Source organism: Macaca mulatta, chromosome 10 (genome assembly GCF_049350105.2).
Source record: "Macaca mulatta isolate MMU2019108-1 chromosome 10, T2T-MMU8v2.0, whole genome shotgun sequence".
NCBI lineage: Eukaryota > Metazoa > Chordata > Mammalia > Primates > Cercopithecidae > Macaca > Macaca mulatta.
In genome coordinates this window covers 9048577-9065335 of record NC_133415.1, presented here as the reverse complement: position 1 = coordinate 9065335, position 16759 = coordinate 9048577, and the positions used below count along the sequence as shown (strand labels likewise).

The 16759-nt window shown below is 56.1% G+C and overlaps 1 protein-coding gene across 8 annotated transcripts in view; it reads right to left on the bottom strand.

Moving 5' to 3' along the window:
• Window positions 1–6375, bottom strand: part of NFAM1 (NFAT activating protein with ITAM motif 1) — a 51881-nt gene extending 45506 nt beyond the window's left edge. For all 8 annotated transcript variants that reach the window (XR_013398966.1, XR_013398965.1, XM_001107378.5 and 5 more), the window contains exon 1: window positions 6214–6375. Coding sequence is in view for 3 of the 8 variants with exons in the window: in XM_001107378.5 (XP_001107378.1) it covers window positions 6214–6337 (124 nt within the window). In the remaining 5 variants the exon portion in view is untranslated. The remainder of the gene's footprint in view (window positions 1–6213) is intronic.
• Between the last annotated feature and the right edge of the window lie 10384 nt (window positions 6376–16759).

Below are 16759 nucleotides of genomic sequence, written 5' to 3'. Positions count from 1 at the left end.
GGTTTGTTCGGGGCGGGGAAGGGGCCAGAGGGGGTACTACAGAAGAGACTATGAGTTTGACCTTGACAGACAGTTTGGACGTCACCAGGTGGGCAAATGAGAGGATACCCCCCAGGCACAGGGAGCAGTGTAGAAGCAAAGGTTCAGGGGAGTGGCTGTGGCTGGCTTCTTCAGGGGACAGGGAGTCCTCTGCCTCCAGCCAGCCTCAAAGGTAGGAATGGCCATAAGGAGTGGGCGCCCAGGAAGAAGGGGTGGCCCAGGGCCGAGGAGGGTCTTATCTGAATGCACCAGGGTTAGAGGCCTGCTGATGGCAGCGGGGCTGTTTGCAGTTATGCTCTGTGGACCCCTGGCCCCTGGCCCACTAGCAGCAAGCACAGATCTGGCCCAGGCCCTGCCCTTCCTCCACCTCAGCACCTGCAGTGGGGTGCGTGGGGAGCAGAAACAGCCAGGGTCAGCATTCTGTCTCTTCTGGGCACCCTGCACAGTCCCTAAGCCCTAGAATGAAGCCCCCAGGTACAACCACTCATCAAATAGACCATCAGCAGCCAAGCGCGTCCAAGTCCCAGCCAAGACTTTGCAGCCGCTCCTCTGTGCCTGGCCTAGTGTGCTGGACGCGGCCTCAGAGAACCAGCTTGGGCGGGGCCTGGCCCTCCAGGAGCTCTGTTTTGGCAAAGGCGCCATCAGGGCTCTGGCCTGAGTGTGTCCAGGGACAGTGAATCACCCCTGCCTGCGGGAGAACTGGGGAGGCCATGGTGACCCCTTGGCCTGTGAGGACCTGAGTCTCGGAGTGCAGAGGAGTAGGCAGGGCTGGTGGCTGGGCCCAGAGGAGCCTAGTGGGCAGGACACCCACGACCCATGACCAAAGGTGAGCACTGAGTCCCCTCTCTCGCTGTGCCCTCGAGCCCTGTCCCCAGGGCCAAAGCCTCAAAGACCCTCCCTGAGAGGTCCCAGGTGCCAGGCCCTGAGGCCATCATGGTGCTGGATGTGCCTTCCTGTTGTGTCTGGGAGGATGCTGAGCACCCGGGCAGTGGGGCTCGTGGAGGTTCAGCATGCTCCGGAGACTTGGCCAAAGGCTCCCAGGACCCAAATCCAGGCTGCTCAGACCTCACTGGGAGCCCAGGCGCCCCGCCTGCCAATTTCATGTTCATATCCCTCCCCTCCCTCTCACCAGGCTCACCCTGTCCCTTTCTCTGGCTTCAGCCCCATCTGGGTCCTGTTGCCCATGTCCCCACTAGGGTGCGGCTTTGCTTAGATCCACAAGGAGCAAGCAGAGGGTCAGATCCTGCCTCGAGGTCCACATTTCCCCAGGATGCCTGTGTCCTCTCTACCATTCACTATACACGGGGTCTCATTACCCTACCAATGCTGGAGAGGAGCCAGGGCTCAGAGAGGGCAGAGGGAGGGCAGAGGACGACTACCCAGCCCTTCCATCTCCTCCCCCAGGCGCCCCTCCTGTGGTATCGCGTCTCCACCCTGCTCAGAGCTTAATTCATCCTTGATTGTCACCATTTCCTGAGCATCCGCTGGGTGCCGGCCCCGTGCTGGGAGTCGAGGATTAGAAGCCACATGAGTCTGCACAGTCCCTTTTGATTTTTTCAACCACTTAAAAATATAAAAACCATTCATAACTCACAGGCCATACAAGAGGCAGTGGGCTGGGTTTAGCCCACCGGCCGTGGTTTCAACTCTTGCTCTATCTATAGCAACAAAAACGAACTTCAGCCATAATGTGGACTGGATCTACCTTAAAAAACATAATGCTCAATGAAAGAAACGGGTCGCAGGAGAAGACACACAGTATCCTTCAACTATACAAAGTTCACAAACAGGCGAAGCTAGTCCATATGGTTTAGGGATGTGTAGTAATGATAAAACTACAAAGACATGCCAGGAAGTGATCCCCCGACAAGCTGGGATGGCGGTACCTTTCGTGGGACGAGGAGAGTAGAAGGGGCTCTGAGGCACTGGGATGTTCCCATTCTTGACCTTCTTGACCTGGTGGGAGTCACACAGGACTTTGTTTTCTAGTGCTTACCACGCAACACTGCATTTTTCTGTGTGATAGTTCACGATGACAGAGGAGACAGCAGTGAGACAGGACCCGCCGGGAGTGTGCCCGGACCCCTACCTGAGGGGCATTTGTGATCCACCCAACCACAGTCTGCATCCCACTGCTGTGTCAGACTTCCCTGTGGTCAAGCTGAGCCTCTCCCGGCGCTCCTGGCCCTGCCTTTTAGGCTCTCAGCCCTCATTCCCTCAGCCACCTCCCGCTCTGTCCCCACTCCCCGGGCAGCCTTTCCAGCACTCCCCTGCCTCTCCCCGCCCGCCTCTGCCTGTGCCTCGAAAGCCCTTTATTGGGATTAGACAAAGATGAAAAACAGAAGCTACTCCTGACAGAGGTCCGGAGCGGCGGGAAGGGAGGCAGGAGGCCTCAGCCTGGAGCAGGCAGGCGCTCCTGAACATCTTTTATTTTATTATTATTACTTTTTTGAGACAGAGTCCTGCTCTGTCACCCAGGTTGGAGCTCAGTGGCACGATCTCAGCTCAACGCAACCTCTGCCTCCCGGGTTCAAGCAATTCTCCTGCCTCAGCCTCCTGAGTAGCTGGGATTACAGGCACCCGCCACCTGGATCCAGAACAAACCTTTCTGGTAACTCCCGCCGAGGCTCATGGTCCCACCAGGCTGAGAGTGGGGCCTATGGCTTGTTCACCTCTGGGTCCCTCTGGTGCCTAGAATCGGTCCTTCTCAATGGATATTTGAGAAATAAATACAGCCCAGAGTTCTGGAAAGGCCACAAAGAGAGAGGGGACTGACATTTGCAGAAGACACTAAGGTGCAGAGAGCTTAAGTAATTGCCCGAGGTCACCAGAAGGCAGCAGGCCTGAAACTCAGGTCTGTCCAGCCCCAAAGTCCTTGGGGAGGACTGAGGCCCATGGAACCTGAGTTGCAGCTGCTCCTGGAAAAGCCAAGCCCCCAACAATTCCCCTCTTGGGGAGACCACCAGTGGCTGCCTTTGAGAAAAGCAGGCTTTGCAGAGGGGTCAAGAAGCCAGAGGGCAGGCACAAGTCCTGGCTCAAGTGGGAGGAGGAGGATGGCTGGGAGCAGGAGTGGGCACCCAGGATGAGCTGGAGGCCGTGGGCTCAGCAACTGCACCTCAAGTTTCCATGGCTCTGGCAAGGCTGGCAGGCGGCTGACTCTCACTGAGCACTAATGACATCATGCTGGGCACTCAGTCCTCAGGATGTGCTATGAGGTGGGCAGTGTTATCACATCCGTTTAACAGAGGAGACAGTTGAGGCACAGCGATAGAAGTAATCTGCCCAGGATGCCTGGGCAAGTAGCAGAGCTCAAATTCAAACTGGGCCAGGCATGGGGGCTCACGCCTGTAATCCCAGCACTTTGGGAGGCCAAGGTGGGTGGATCACCTGAGGTCAGGAGTTCAAGACCAGCCTGGCCAATGCGGTGAAAACCTGACTCTACTAAGAATACAGAAATTAGCCAGGCATGGTGGTGGGTGCCTGCAATCCCAGCTACTGGGGAGGCTGAGGCAGGAAAATCGCTTGAACCTGGGGAAGTGGAGGTTGCAGTGAGCCGAGATGGTGCCACAGCACTCCAGCTTGGGCAACAGAGCGAGACTCCATCTCAAAAAAAAAAAAACATTCAAACTGAAGATAAATGCCCCTGGCCTGTACTCCTAAGCCAGCACCCTATCGCAAGTTCAGGGATACGGTGTAGAATCAGGGACGCTGGCCTTCAGTGACACCCCTGTGGATGCAGCTGAGGGATGCAAGCTGGGTTGGTACTGACAAGTGGCAGAGCTGGTTGCACCAGGCTGATGGTTAAGGCTGATGGTTGTGGTCACGGGAGGTTTGGAAGATGTGGGAAAGGCAAGATTCCTTCCAGCAAACCCTCAAAGCTCTGAGACCAGAAAGCAGGGGTGTGACGTGGAGTGACAGACAGATGAAGGGAGATGCACGGGGTAGGACAAAGAGCGGGTTGGGGATCAGGCGCAGTGGCTGACGCCTGTAATCCCGGCACTTTGGGAGGCCAAAGTAGGTGGATCACCTAAGGTCAGGAATTTGAGACCAGCCTGGGCAACACTGTGAGTCTCTATCTCTAAAAACAATTTAAAAAATAGCTGGGTGTGGTGGCACATGCCTGTGGTTCCAGTTACTCGGGAGGCTGAGGTGGGAGGATCATCTGAGTGAGGGAGGCAGAGATTGTAATGAGCTGAGATTGTGCCACTGCACTCCAGCCTGGTGGACAGAGCGAGATCCTGTCTCAAAAAAATAAAAACAGGGCGGGCACAGTGGCTCACACCTATAATCCCAGCAATTTGGGAGGCTGAGGCAGATGGATCACCTGAGGTCAGGAGTTCAAGACCAGCCTGGCCAACATGGCAAAACCCTGTCTCTACTAAAAACACAAAAATTAGCTGGGCATGGTGGTGGGTGCCTGTAATCCCAGCTACTTGGGAGGCTGAGGCAGCAGAATTGCTTGAACCCAGGAGGGGGAGGTTGCAGTGAACCAAGATGGCGCCACTGCATTCCAGCCTGGGTGACAAGAGTGAAACTCTGCCTCAGAAAAAAAAAGCGTGGGTGGGGGTCTGTCTGCTGCTCCAAGAGACTCTAGGACACCATAAGGGTGTTTTCACCTCTTGTGAAAGAGCAGTTTCTCTTTTATGTAATGTTTGTTGCAACACCGGGTGGGAGGGGATGGAGCTGGGAATCTGTTTTTGTTTGTAGTTGAGGTTGTTACAAAAGAGCTTTTCCTCAGTAACACCCCGCAAAGCCTCTTTTACTGCTTGGTTACCAGGGTGGGCTGGGTGTCTTTTGGGGAGGAGGACCCACACAAAGGGAAAGGATGGGAATCGGGGGGGAAATTAAGTTAAAAATGACTGCGAGTTGAGACACACTGACACTAACGGGCTGCGTTTCCGGGGTCTGGCTGTGTTTGCACCGACTGTCTGGGGTGTTGGGGGAGGCATGCATAGGATTAAAGGAGATGGTGTCCTAGGGCTCTGGGCTCCAGCCTGGGGAGGTACACACAGGTCAGCCTTTGCCTCCCCAGGGTAAGTTTCGGTGAAGAACATTCTTTGCAAGTAAGAGGAGCCTCTGAGCCCACTGGCCGAGGGGCCCAGCTCGGGGCTGGCCTCTACTTACCGGCTAGGCCTTGAGCAAATGAACTGGCTTCCCTGGGCCTCCTTTTCCCTGTCCTTAAAATGGTGCAGGTAAGGACAATAGGGACCCCAAGGGGTGCTGTGAGGGTGGCCAGTGTGCCCTGCTAAGGGCTCTATAAAGCCTAATTCGCGGTACTGAGAGGGGGTGCAGCAGGACAGGGTGGGGGAAGCTCCTGGAAGCCTCATAAGCTCTAAGAGAATAGAAAGGAAGGCACCCTGTCTCCACAGTGGAGGCCACCCTTTGGCCAGAGGGAGGGCTGGCTGCTGCCCGGTCAAGGAGGAGCAGAGAGAATCTGGCAGAACACTGAGCCCTGGTGCTGGCAGCCCTGGAACGGGACCCTCCTGGGCCTTCCCTGGCCTAATGAACTGGCCCTGAGGCCACCTACCCCACAGCCTGGCTCGGATCCTGGCCACCCAGCTTTCGAGAGAGCCTGGGACCAGGAAAGGAGCGCCGCTGGCCTGGAAAGACACACTCGCATCCTAAAACACTTGGCCTCTGGTTGTATTTCAGGAACTGGGAGGTGCGACCCTTTCTGGTGACTGACAGTTTTGTGCCTCTGGGCACAGCGCCCTGTGGTTGGCCCTGGTATCCCCCTCTCCCTGGCCAATGCCAGCAACAACCCAGAGAGTAGCCCCGCCACTTGCCAGGTTCAACACAGGCTCCACCGCAGCAGCCACATGAGGTTCCTCAGGTGGGGAGCTGTCCCTCCCCACTGCCCTGCCCCCAACCCCAGCCATACAGTGCCCACCCTCCTTGTTTAAGGGCCAGGAGGCCAGACTGCTGGGGGGAAGCTGTCACAGCAGCGAGGGGGAGAGCGCTGTCCCTCTCCCCTTCAAAAGCCACCTTGGCAAGGTATTAGCTAAACATCTTCTCGGTCCCAGAAGGCTTCCCCTGTGAAGTCTGCAGCGTTCAAACGACAACCAGCAAATCCCCAGAGACAGGTCCCTGGGAATTAGCTGCGCCGGGCGGGATGAAAGCCGCTCTGATGTTCTGGAGCGAGAGAGTAGAGAGAAGGAGGAGGACAGACACTACCTGCCAGTCGTAGGGTCCCGGGCAGCAGCAGCAGCAGGCCAAGGAGGAGCCGGGGGGCTGCAGGGGGCCCAGGAGGGCGTGGGGGGTCCGGCAGGGCCCGCCACCTCGGAGGCTGGCTCTCCATCTGGGGGCCTCCTTGTCCGCGGCAGCTCTTTAGTTCACAGGAGGGACAGCGGGCGCTGACAGCTTCCCCTTTGCTTTCCCCACGAAGCTCCTCCCTGGCAGCCCCTGACCTTCCGCTCAGAAGCAAGGCTGGAACAGCCCGGCCGGGTGGCCGCCAGATGAAGAACCTAGCACTGAGACTGGTCCAGGCCACACGGCCAGAAGAAGAGCTGGAGATGGGGACCTAAGCCTCCCCAGTCCAACTCCTGGTGGGCTTCACCCCATCTCGGCCCCTTTCCAGTGGGGACCCCATCCAGCAGACACTGGTAACCATGCAGAGGGGTCACAGGATTTCCACGAGGAACTTCAGGCCTTGGTTTAGCCTCTCACTTCTGAAACACTTTTAAAACGACCACAAGCATGTTCACACAAACTTCTCTAAACTATTCCGAGAATCCCTTAATAATGTGTTTACCAAAGAGTAGGTTTTTGGGTGGGGGGCGGTAGGGAGGCTGGGGTGAAGGGCAGGAGCCTCATGTTCCCAGCCCTAGAGAGGGCCAAACACCCAGGGCAGGTGAAAGGCAGGCTGCCCATCATTCACCCAGCGAGAACCTCTGTGGGTCCCCTGCAGAGGCCCAGGGGACGCCTCCTCCCTGGTCCATCTCTAGCGTCAGCTCCTCCCTGTGGCTTCCCTAAAGCTTAGCTCACTCAGCCTCCCACCTGTGAGACCCTCGAACTGTTTCCCCATTGGCTGCAAGTCACAGCCCCTGCTCTCACTTCTAGCAGCATCAGCTGGGGACAGGAATTGTTTGCTGCCGGGACCCCCTTCCCCAGCAGACTGGGAGCCTCTCACCCTTGGCACCCTTGGCACCCACATGTCTGCCCACATGTCTGGAGTGGCAGAGGAAAGGGGCTGGGGTGTGGTGATGGCTGGTGGAGCTGGAGGCACCTGGTACGTGGAGGACGCAGGTGGGAAGGTGGCTGAGTTTCAGCGTGTGCTGAGCGCTTACCTCCCTTCTCTGCAGGTGTCCCTTCACTCACCAGATAAATATGATGATCCCAATTGTACAAAAGAGAAGACCTCAGCTCCAGGAGGCAAAACAACTTGCCCAGGATCAGGGCAGGCCCATGGGGTGGGCATTTGAACTGCCCGTGGTGTGATGTCCGAGCGTCCCACTCCCCTGCTGCTTGCTCAGGTGTGTCCGGCCGCAGCCCCTGGTGACGGCATCATGAAGTCCATTTCAGTTCTTTGCACACACACTTTTCCCTGGGCTGCTCCAAACATGAACAATGAAAGCCGAAAGACGTTTCCACCAATGCCATGATCACTGCGAGGCTGGCAAGAGCAGGGGCCGCCCACTGGGGCAGGAAGACATATGAACAGGAGACGTTTCCTACCGCACACGGGGCAGGCGGGGACCCCAGTGGTATTGACTGTTGATCCATCACAGTGATACATGCTCACATATGTCATAGTGAGATGCAGATTGGCTGCTTCACGCTATTCCCTGCTCCTGGGGGTAGCAGGTTGTCTAAGCACCTCGATGCCATGGTGATAGACCTCATGTCAATGCCTCAGGGCACACAGGGAGCACTGGAAAAGCATCGGTCTGTGCCTCCACAAGTCTCGTTACGACTTGGCACTGGGAGGCAGCTGAATGCCAAACTGCCTTGGAACAAGGGAGCCTGCTCTTCCAATACCAGTGCTGCCTCTGCTCCTGCCCCTGTGCCAGCTCACTGCCCCTGCCTCTTAGACAAGCCCCTCAGCCCGTCACGGTGCCCCCCACACTCCAGCTCTGCACCCCGGACTCCCGGGAGTTCTGCCACCTCTGAGTCTTGGTCTAGCCTGCTGCACACCTGCTTTCCACGCTTGCCTGCCTGAGTTGGCTATCTGTCTTCCTCCCCTCTCCTCCTTGAGCCTGGCCCAGGGGGTACATGAATGGATGGATGGGTGAGCGTAAGGCAGGGCGAGGCCTTCCTCCAGGCTCGATGTGAAGGCAGGTACCGAACATCACGCTGGTGCACAGGAAGCCTTGGGGCAGGGGTAGGGCTCTGGGAGGCAGGGTGAGAGGAGGCCTGCACACTCCCCAGGCAGGCCCTGGGCGGCGGAGCGCAGACATGACTGGACAAGAAGCGGCTGAGGGTCCCAGCTCATTGCCAAGTTTCTGAGACACTCTGCAGCCGTGCAGCCTCCTGGTGAGAGGCAGGGATAGGCCTTGGCAAGGAGCCCAGCAGCCCTGGCTGTGCTGTCAGGGCCTCATGTCTGGCCCTGATCCTCCTCAGGAGCCAGGGGGATAGAAATAAAACTGCAGTGCATCCAGGAGCCTCATTTCTACCAAAACTTTCTAGCACCTCTCATGTGCTTCCTCTTCTGTGCCCTCAGCCAGAGCTGTGAATAAATAGTAAAGGCCCCAAAGGCTGAAGGCGGAGCAGAGGAATGGAAGGAGGCTCTGTGGGCATCCCAGGGGCAGCTGCAGTGGCACAGCCTTCGAGCTAGGCCTTGGCAGCTGAATTTGCAGGTGAGGTCCCTGGGGGACCACACCTCTCAGACACTGGCTTTTGCCCAGGCCTCCATCCATCCACCCATTTGTCCGTGCATCTATGCCTCACAGTATACTGAACACCTGCCCTGCCCTGGGCCCTAGCCTCACAGAGGCCGTAGAGGTGAAAGAGCCCAGCCTCCCTGGGAAGCCCGCGCCTGGAGTAGGGGTACAGCAACCTCAGCAGAGTGAAGCAATGACAGAGCAGTTCCGGGCAGCTTTCAAGCACCTGACACTGCTCCAGGGGACCTGCTCTCCTTGACAGTTTGATCCTCACTGCAGCCCTATGGGGCAGGTACTCTAATCACCTCCATTTTACAGAGGAGAAAACTGAGGAACAGGGAGGTTAAAGTAATTTCTGAGTGGCTGCCCAGGAGGGCTTCATGGAGCAGGTGACAGCCCTGAAGGACGTGGCAGCTGGGTGGGGAAATGGGGGAGACCAGGCATCCCCTGCAGTCCCCAGAGGCCTCCTCCACGCCAAGACTAAGGCTTTCCAAATGAGACCACAGTCACTGGCCTCTGTTTGCTTTTTCTTTTCTTTTCTTTTCTTTTTTTTTTTGGAGACAGAGTTTTGCTCTTGTTGCCCAGGCTGGAGTGCAATGGTGCGATTTCCGCTCACTGCAACCTCTGCCTCCCGGGTTCAAGCGATTCTCCTGCCTCAGCCTCCCGAGTAGCTGGGATTACAGGCACGTGCCACCATGCCCGGCTAATTTTGTATTTTTAGTAGAGATGGTATTTCTTCATGTTGGTCAGGCGGGTCTTGAACTCCCGACCTCAGGTGATCCGCCCACCTCGACCACCCAAAGTGCTGGGATTATAGATGTGAGTCACTGCTCCCAGCCGGTCTCTGTTTTCAGTTTAGTTCCACAAACACTTATTATGTGCCTACTGCATGCCAGGCACTGGGCAGACAAAACATAAGTCATGGTTTTGCCCTCAAGGCACTCCATGTCTAGGGAGGAAAACAGATCCCCTACCTACTACCACCTCCAAGATTTTCTTTTCTTTTGCTTTTTTTTTTTTTTGAGACAGAGTCTCGCTCTATCCCTTCATCGTGCAGTGGTGTGATCTCGGCTCACTGCAACCTCTGCCTCCCTGGTTCAAGCGATTCTCCCGCCTCAGCCTCCCGAGTAGTTGGGATTACAGGCGCCTGCCACCACACCCGGCTACTTTTGTACTTTTAGTAGAGATGGGGTTTCACCATGTTGGCCAGGCTGTTCTCAAACTCCTGACCTCAAGTGATCTGCCCGCCTTGGCCTCCTAAAGTGCTGGGACTACAGGCATGAGCCACCACACCTGGCCTCAATCCAGGATTTTCAAATGCCCCAGAGAGCGAGTGGCGGCTGAGGGGCCTCCAGTCGGGACACAGTGAGGTCCTGGGCTCTTCATGGTTCCTTTCTGCACAGGAAGCAGAAGCGCCATGGGAAGGGGACCCCTCTGCTCCCCGCTGCAGCTGCGGAAATCACTTCCTTCCTCCCCAAAGACTCCAGCACCGAGAGGAGTTGAGCTGACTAGCAGGAGGGAACCCTCAGAATGACCCTCTGGGCTGGCTTGGCTGAGGCGAAAAGGGTTGCAGGGTACTCGGGGGCTGATCCATCCTCTCTCTCAAACACCCCCACTGTCAAAAAGGGCAGCCTCCATCCTAGGAGCAGCCAGGTTTGCCTCTGGGGCCATCTTGTGCCCCACAGTGGCCCTGCAGCTGGGTGGTGCTGACCCCACCAGAGGCAGGCAGACCCACCTGGAGGCCATCTGCCCGCAGGCTGCCTGGGCTGGAAGCCTGGCCTGGCTTGTCTCCAGAATCCCCTCTCAGTTCCAGCTGCTTGTATTTTTGGCTCTTAAGCATTTGTTTGATGCCAGACACAGTTCTAAAGGCTTTTCTTGTACTTCGGCCCTCACAGAAACCTTGTATGGGAGGTGCTATGACTGTTCCTGCTTCGCAGATGGGGAAACTGGAGTTCAGAGAACACAAGCCACTTGCCCAAGGCCACACAGCGAGGACGCAGTGGAACAAGGGCTCCAGCTCCCGGGACCTGGCTTTAACCACTGTGCTCTCCTGCAATTCACCTGGTCCTTTAATGAGGGCAGATATTATACACCTCAGCTGACATACTTAGTGAGGGAGAAAAACAGAGTGACTCACCTGCTTGAGGTCACAGACGGGACCAGGGCTTTCCTACTGGACACACACCATGGTCCTCTGCTATACTCGGTTTCCGGGAGGCAGCAAGGAGCTAATGCCCACTCCCCAACCCCGCCACACCAAAAGGAATCTTCAATATGGAAGAAACAAAAAACAAAAGGTAGCATGATTTTTTTTTTTCTTTTTTTTTTTTTTTTGACATGGAGTCTTGCTCTGTCGCACAGCCTGGAGTGCAGTGGTGTGATCTTGGCTCACTGCAATCTCCTCCTCCCAAGTTCAAGTGATTCTCCTGCCTCAGCCTCCCAAGTAGCTGGGATTATAGGCGCCCACCGCCACACTCGGCTAATGTTTGTATTTTTTAGTAGAAACGGGGTTTTACCATGTTGGCCAGGCTGGTCCGAGCTCCTGACCTCAAGTGACCTGCCCGCCTCGGCCTCCCAAAATGCTGGGATTACAGGTGTGACCCACCATACCCGGCCGCAATTTTCAACATTTATTTCACGTCCACCATGTGCCAAGGTTCTGGGAGGCTCGGGCCCTTGACACAACCGTGTCCCTGAAAGAGACGAGCACAGAACCAGGAGGCCCTCAGACAGCAGACGCCAGAGCCACCAAATGCCCCACTAACGGGGCCACCCACTTCCCTCCGGCCACGCAGGACAGCCCCAGGGTTGGCCTGTGCTGATGGTGCCACCTGGTGGTAGACATGGGAACGCCCTCACCTGAGATTTCCTCTCCGTGACCCTTTTTCCCCCTGTAGGGCTCCTGGGCTGCCCTGGGGCCACCGCCCAGCAAGATCAGAATAGGTCTTGAGGGGCAGTGGGATAGGGCAGCGGGGGTTCCGGGGGTGTCCGGTGCAGGCAGAACCAGGAATGTGCCGGCGGAGCGCTGTGGGTACGGGGTGCAGGGCGTGGCGGCTGCAGGACCTCAGCTCGCCTCTTTAAATCCCTTCCTGGGCACCCCGGTGGCCCGGCCCTTTCCCCTCGTGCTGTTTCTGCTGGGAACGCCGCACAGTCTCCTCTACGGCAGCCTCCAGCGGAGACGGTTATTGGCCGCCAGGCAAGCCAGTCCCATCCTTCCCAGCACCTGGGACTTTCCAGGCAGGGCTCCCCAGCGCGGGTTCAGCTAATTAAGGAAGCAATTAAGCTCCCCTGAGGCTATTCATGCTTCCTCACCCACAGTTCCCAGGTTCTGTGAGACCAGAGCCTCAGTCTCCCGTGGGCAGAGGGTATGTGGCTGCCACTAATCTACAGACGCTGGTTCCACCCCCAAAGAGTTGCAGGGCCAGGAAATCTGCATTTAAACAGACCCTGGCCCTCCCACTTCAGAAACTGCTCGAAGCACCTCCCAAATCTAGGACCGGTTTGATACTCCCTCCCCCTCTCCGTTCCCCCACTTCTCCCTTCTTCGCCCTCCTTCCCACTTCCTCCCTCCTCCCTCGCTTCTGCCCCCCACCTGCCCTCCCTCCCTTCCTTCCTTCCTTCCCCTTCCTCCCGACGACCTTTCTTCCTTCCCCACTCCCTCCCCTCTCCCTCCTCCTTGGAGGGTCAGCGCTGTGTCCTGGGAAGGGCAGGGGATCTGGTGTGAGCTGAGTTTGCATCCCAGCCTTGTCTCCTCAGGCACTGGAGTGGGGGGCAGTTTCTGCATCCACAAAATGGGGGTGAAATACCCACTTTGTAAGGGTTTCGTGAAGAACAATGGAAGTAATCGAATTGAGAGCACTCTGCAAACAGGAAGATGTTGATAGAAAAGTAGTTTTAGGCCAGGCGTGCTGGCTCACGCCTGTAATCCCAGCACTTTGGAAGGCTGAGGCGGGCAGATCACCTGAGGTCAGGAGTTTGAGACCAGCCTGACCAACATGGAGAAACACCGTCTCCACTAATTAAATACAAAATTAGCCGGGTGTGGTGGTGCACGCCTGTAATCCCAGCTACTCAGGAGGCTGAAGCAGGAAAATCGCTTGAACCCGGAGGCGGAGGTTGCGGTGAGCCATCGCGCTATTGCACTCCAGCTTGGGCAACAAGAGTGAAACTTTGTCTAAAAAATGAAAAAAAAAAGAAGCTTCCGGGAGGAGACAAGAGTGCTCGCAGGAGGGACTGGGGTGTTCCTTCCTGGCTGAGAGGCAGAGGCTGGAGAGGGACCCAGGGGAAGTGGAATGAGAAGGCCTCCCTCCTCACCTGGGTCTCCTCTGATGAAAACTGTCTTCTCTCTCCAGCAGCCACAGTCAGATGCATAAAACCATTTATTTTTTCTGTTCAGAAATTACTGGTATTGCTACTAGTATCGATTTTTACTGTTTTCATTTCACATGTACGGATTTGCAGCTGCATTCAGAGTTCAGAAGCTTTCAGGCAGTTCCTAGTAGCCCGACGTCATTTATAGTCTGGTTTCTGAGTGGGAGCGACTTTCTCCAGGAGGCAGCTCCTTGGGCAGTTAGAGACTTCCTGCACTTACTGGACTGGAAGGTCGTTCTGTACAAAATGCCCCGCAACACTGAAGAGATACTGCTTTGTTTTTGTTTGTTTGTTTGTTAATTTTTTTGAGACAGAGTTTTACTCTTGTTGCCCAGGCTGGAGTGTAATGGCGCCATCTCGGCTCACTGCAACCTCCGCCTCCCGGGTTCAAGCAATTCTCCTGCCTCAGCCTCCTGAGTAGCTGGGAATACAGGCGAGATGCTGTTTTAGGACCAGAAATCTCCCAGGGGCGCGCAGATCAACAATAATCCCAGCCTGTCCTGAGTCATCGGAATAGAATCAGAGGAAGGGAAAATCCGCCTTTGGATCTCTGGACTGTGATCTTTCCAGCAGGTCACACGAAGGCTTCACTTGTCAGAAGCTCCCTCCCCAGGAAACTCCCCTGGGGCAAAAGGAAAGTGTTTTGGGCTTTTTCGTCTGCCTGGAAGGGAGCCTGTGCCTGAGTCACTGTTTCTCTTGGGCTTCCCTTTTCCTTTCTTTCCTCCCGGTGTCTGCTGACTTTGTGTCACACAGGGAGCATGGGGCCAGGCCATCTCTGAGCTGCCTGTGGGATGGGGACTTGGGCACTTGCCAGGAGCAGCTGTCCTAGGAGTGGGCGGGAGGCCCTTGGTCACCCACCCCAGGGCCTGGCTCCAGGTGGCCACAGCCTTCCGACTCCCTTCTGGGCACTGGGCCACCAGCTGCTGGGCATGGCCACTGAGTGAGGGTGAGGGCAAGATGAGGAAGAGGTGGCATCAGGTAGGAAAGAATTACTTGCCAGACACTTGGCTGAGTCTGTTTTCTAAGCCATGCTGTGAGGCAGGTGCTATTGTGTCTGCAATTTGCGGATGAGGAATCTGTGGCTCAGAGAAGGGAAGTTGCTGTTTCAAGGCGACATGGCCAGTGGAGGTGGGGCTGGGGTTCGAATCCTAGGATTAGGCACACTGCCTGGGGATAACCTCTAGAAACGTCTGTGCTTCCCGGCTAGACAGGAGCTCGCTGCAGCCCCTCACTTGCCCCCGCGACCTGCAGCAGGCTCCCCTTCCTCTCTGCAGGTGCTTAGGCCCAATCCCAGGAATCTCTTGAATGAACACATGAAGGTGGAGCCCTTTCCTTTAATGCGCAGGTGGAAAGGGCACCTCAGTGGATTCTACTAAATTTAATAGAAGATAAGTAGGGCCTGACTTCCACTTTCCACAAGGCCTCCAGCTTGTGGAAAGTGGAAGTCAGAATCTGACAGGCTGCGTTTGGCCCTAGATAGGAAGGTGCTGGCTAGCGGGCAGAGGAAAAAGGGCAGGTGGCTTCAGATCCAGGTTCTCTCTTTTGTTCAACTCCATGAGTGTTAAGGGAGACCCGGGCAAGTGCTGAGAGCACCTGGAAAGAGAAGACCCCGCTGGACCTTCCTATCCCCTTGCTTCGGGCTGCACAGGTGAGGCCCAGCCACCTGGACGCAGGCCTGGAAGCCCAGGAGGCAGGCTAGGGGAAGGAGGGGTTTCCTGGGTCACCAGCCCCTCCCTACAGGGTCCCTGGTTCACCCAAGGCCCCGCAGCTTGGTCCCCTGACCACTCCCTCTGCTGTGTTCCCCCATTGCCCACAGCCTGGCCTGGTTAACAGCCCTTTCCCTGGGAATTTCTCCCCAGTATCTCTGGTAGGTGTGGATGGGGGTTTGTGGCTGCCCAGCCTCCCCTTCTCCAGGCCAGGACATCCCTGGTCCTGTTTGTCCTCCCAACATAGCTTCCAGACCCTTCTCCATGGGGCATCCCCTAGCTTGCATTCCCTGTGTCCAGATGGAGTCTAACCAGAATGGAGGTCGGTGGAACTGTGGTCCCCTCCCCATGGACACATGGCTCCTGGGAGACCCCTGGCTCCTTTCGGGTCCCCCATTTCCTTCCAGCTGGGGTCAGAGCCAGCCAGCTGCAGGAAGCCCTCTGCTGTGCCCCTTCTGGGCCCCAGGAGGCCCTTCCTTAGTCTTGAGATGTGGGCGCCATCCCTACATGGTTGTCTTGTGATGCTGAACCACCTGTGCCTCCCTCATGGCAAGGCCCTTCCTTCCCCACAGGGACCCATTTGGGGTGACCCTTAGGCAGGGAGCTGTTTTGGAAGACCCCTCGACTGCCCTTCCCCTCTGTCCCATCCTCATCCCAGCACCTTTCTCAGTAGCTGAGATTGTACACTCATTTTGATTTAGAAAAAGACATGATCAGGCTCTGGATCTACTCTCCCCGAGGACACCCGGCCAGGGTAACAGCCCTGCACTGATCAGAAGGCCTGGAGACCACAGGGTGGGCCACAGAGCAGGAAAGATCAAGGGGAGCGGCAAAGAATGACAGAGGTGAAGGACTCCAGAGTCCTCCAGATGCTGCACACACCAGACCTCACAGCCCCCTGTGGAGCTCAGATTATCCCCATTTTTTTTTTTTTTTTTTTTTTTTTTTTTGAGATGGAGTTTCACTCTTGTTGCCCAGGCTGGAGTGCAATGGCATGATCTCAGCTCACCACAACCTCCGCCTCCCGGGTTCAAGCGATTCTCCTGCCTCAGCCTCCCGAGTAGCTGGGATTACAGGCATGCGCCACCACACCTGGCTAATTTTGTATTTTTAGTAGAGATGGGGTTTCTCCACGTTGGTCAGGTAGGTTAACCCCATTTTATAGACAAAGAACTTGAGTCTGCAACAAGCAAGTCACCCAGGATTCTCAGGGCGAGGAGGAGGCTGAACCAGGATTTGGACCCAGATATCTCTGGCTCTCAAACCCCCTTTTTTCTATAAACCACCTGTTTACAGCACAGAGGGAGTTGGTCACTGGGGCCAAGCTGGATTTATGGTATCTGAGGCTTACACAGTTTCAAGAGGACTCTCACTTAAAAACAAAACAAAATAAAACAAAACAAAACAAAAAACACAATTACAAAACCAAAATTAGGCATGACAGTGAATTTTTTTGTTTTGTTTTGTTTTGTTTTTGAGATGGAGTCTTGCTCTGTCGCCCAGGCTGGAGTGCAGTGGCTGGATCTCAGCTCACTGCAAGCTCCGCCTCCCGGGTTCACGCCATTCTCCTGCCTCAGCCTCCCAAGTAGCTGGGACTACAGGTGCCCGCCACCACGCCTGGCTAATTTTTTTGTATTTTTAGTAGAGACGGGGTTTCACCTTGTTAGCCAGGATAGTCACGATATCCTGACCTCGTGATCCGCCTGTCACGGTCTCCCAAAGTGCTGGGATTACAGGTGTGAGCCACCACGCCCGGCCGACAGTGAATTTTAACTGCCCATTCTAAGAAGAATACCAATCACACTACAGATTTTAGAAGGCTGG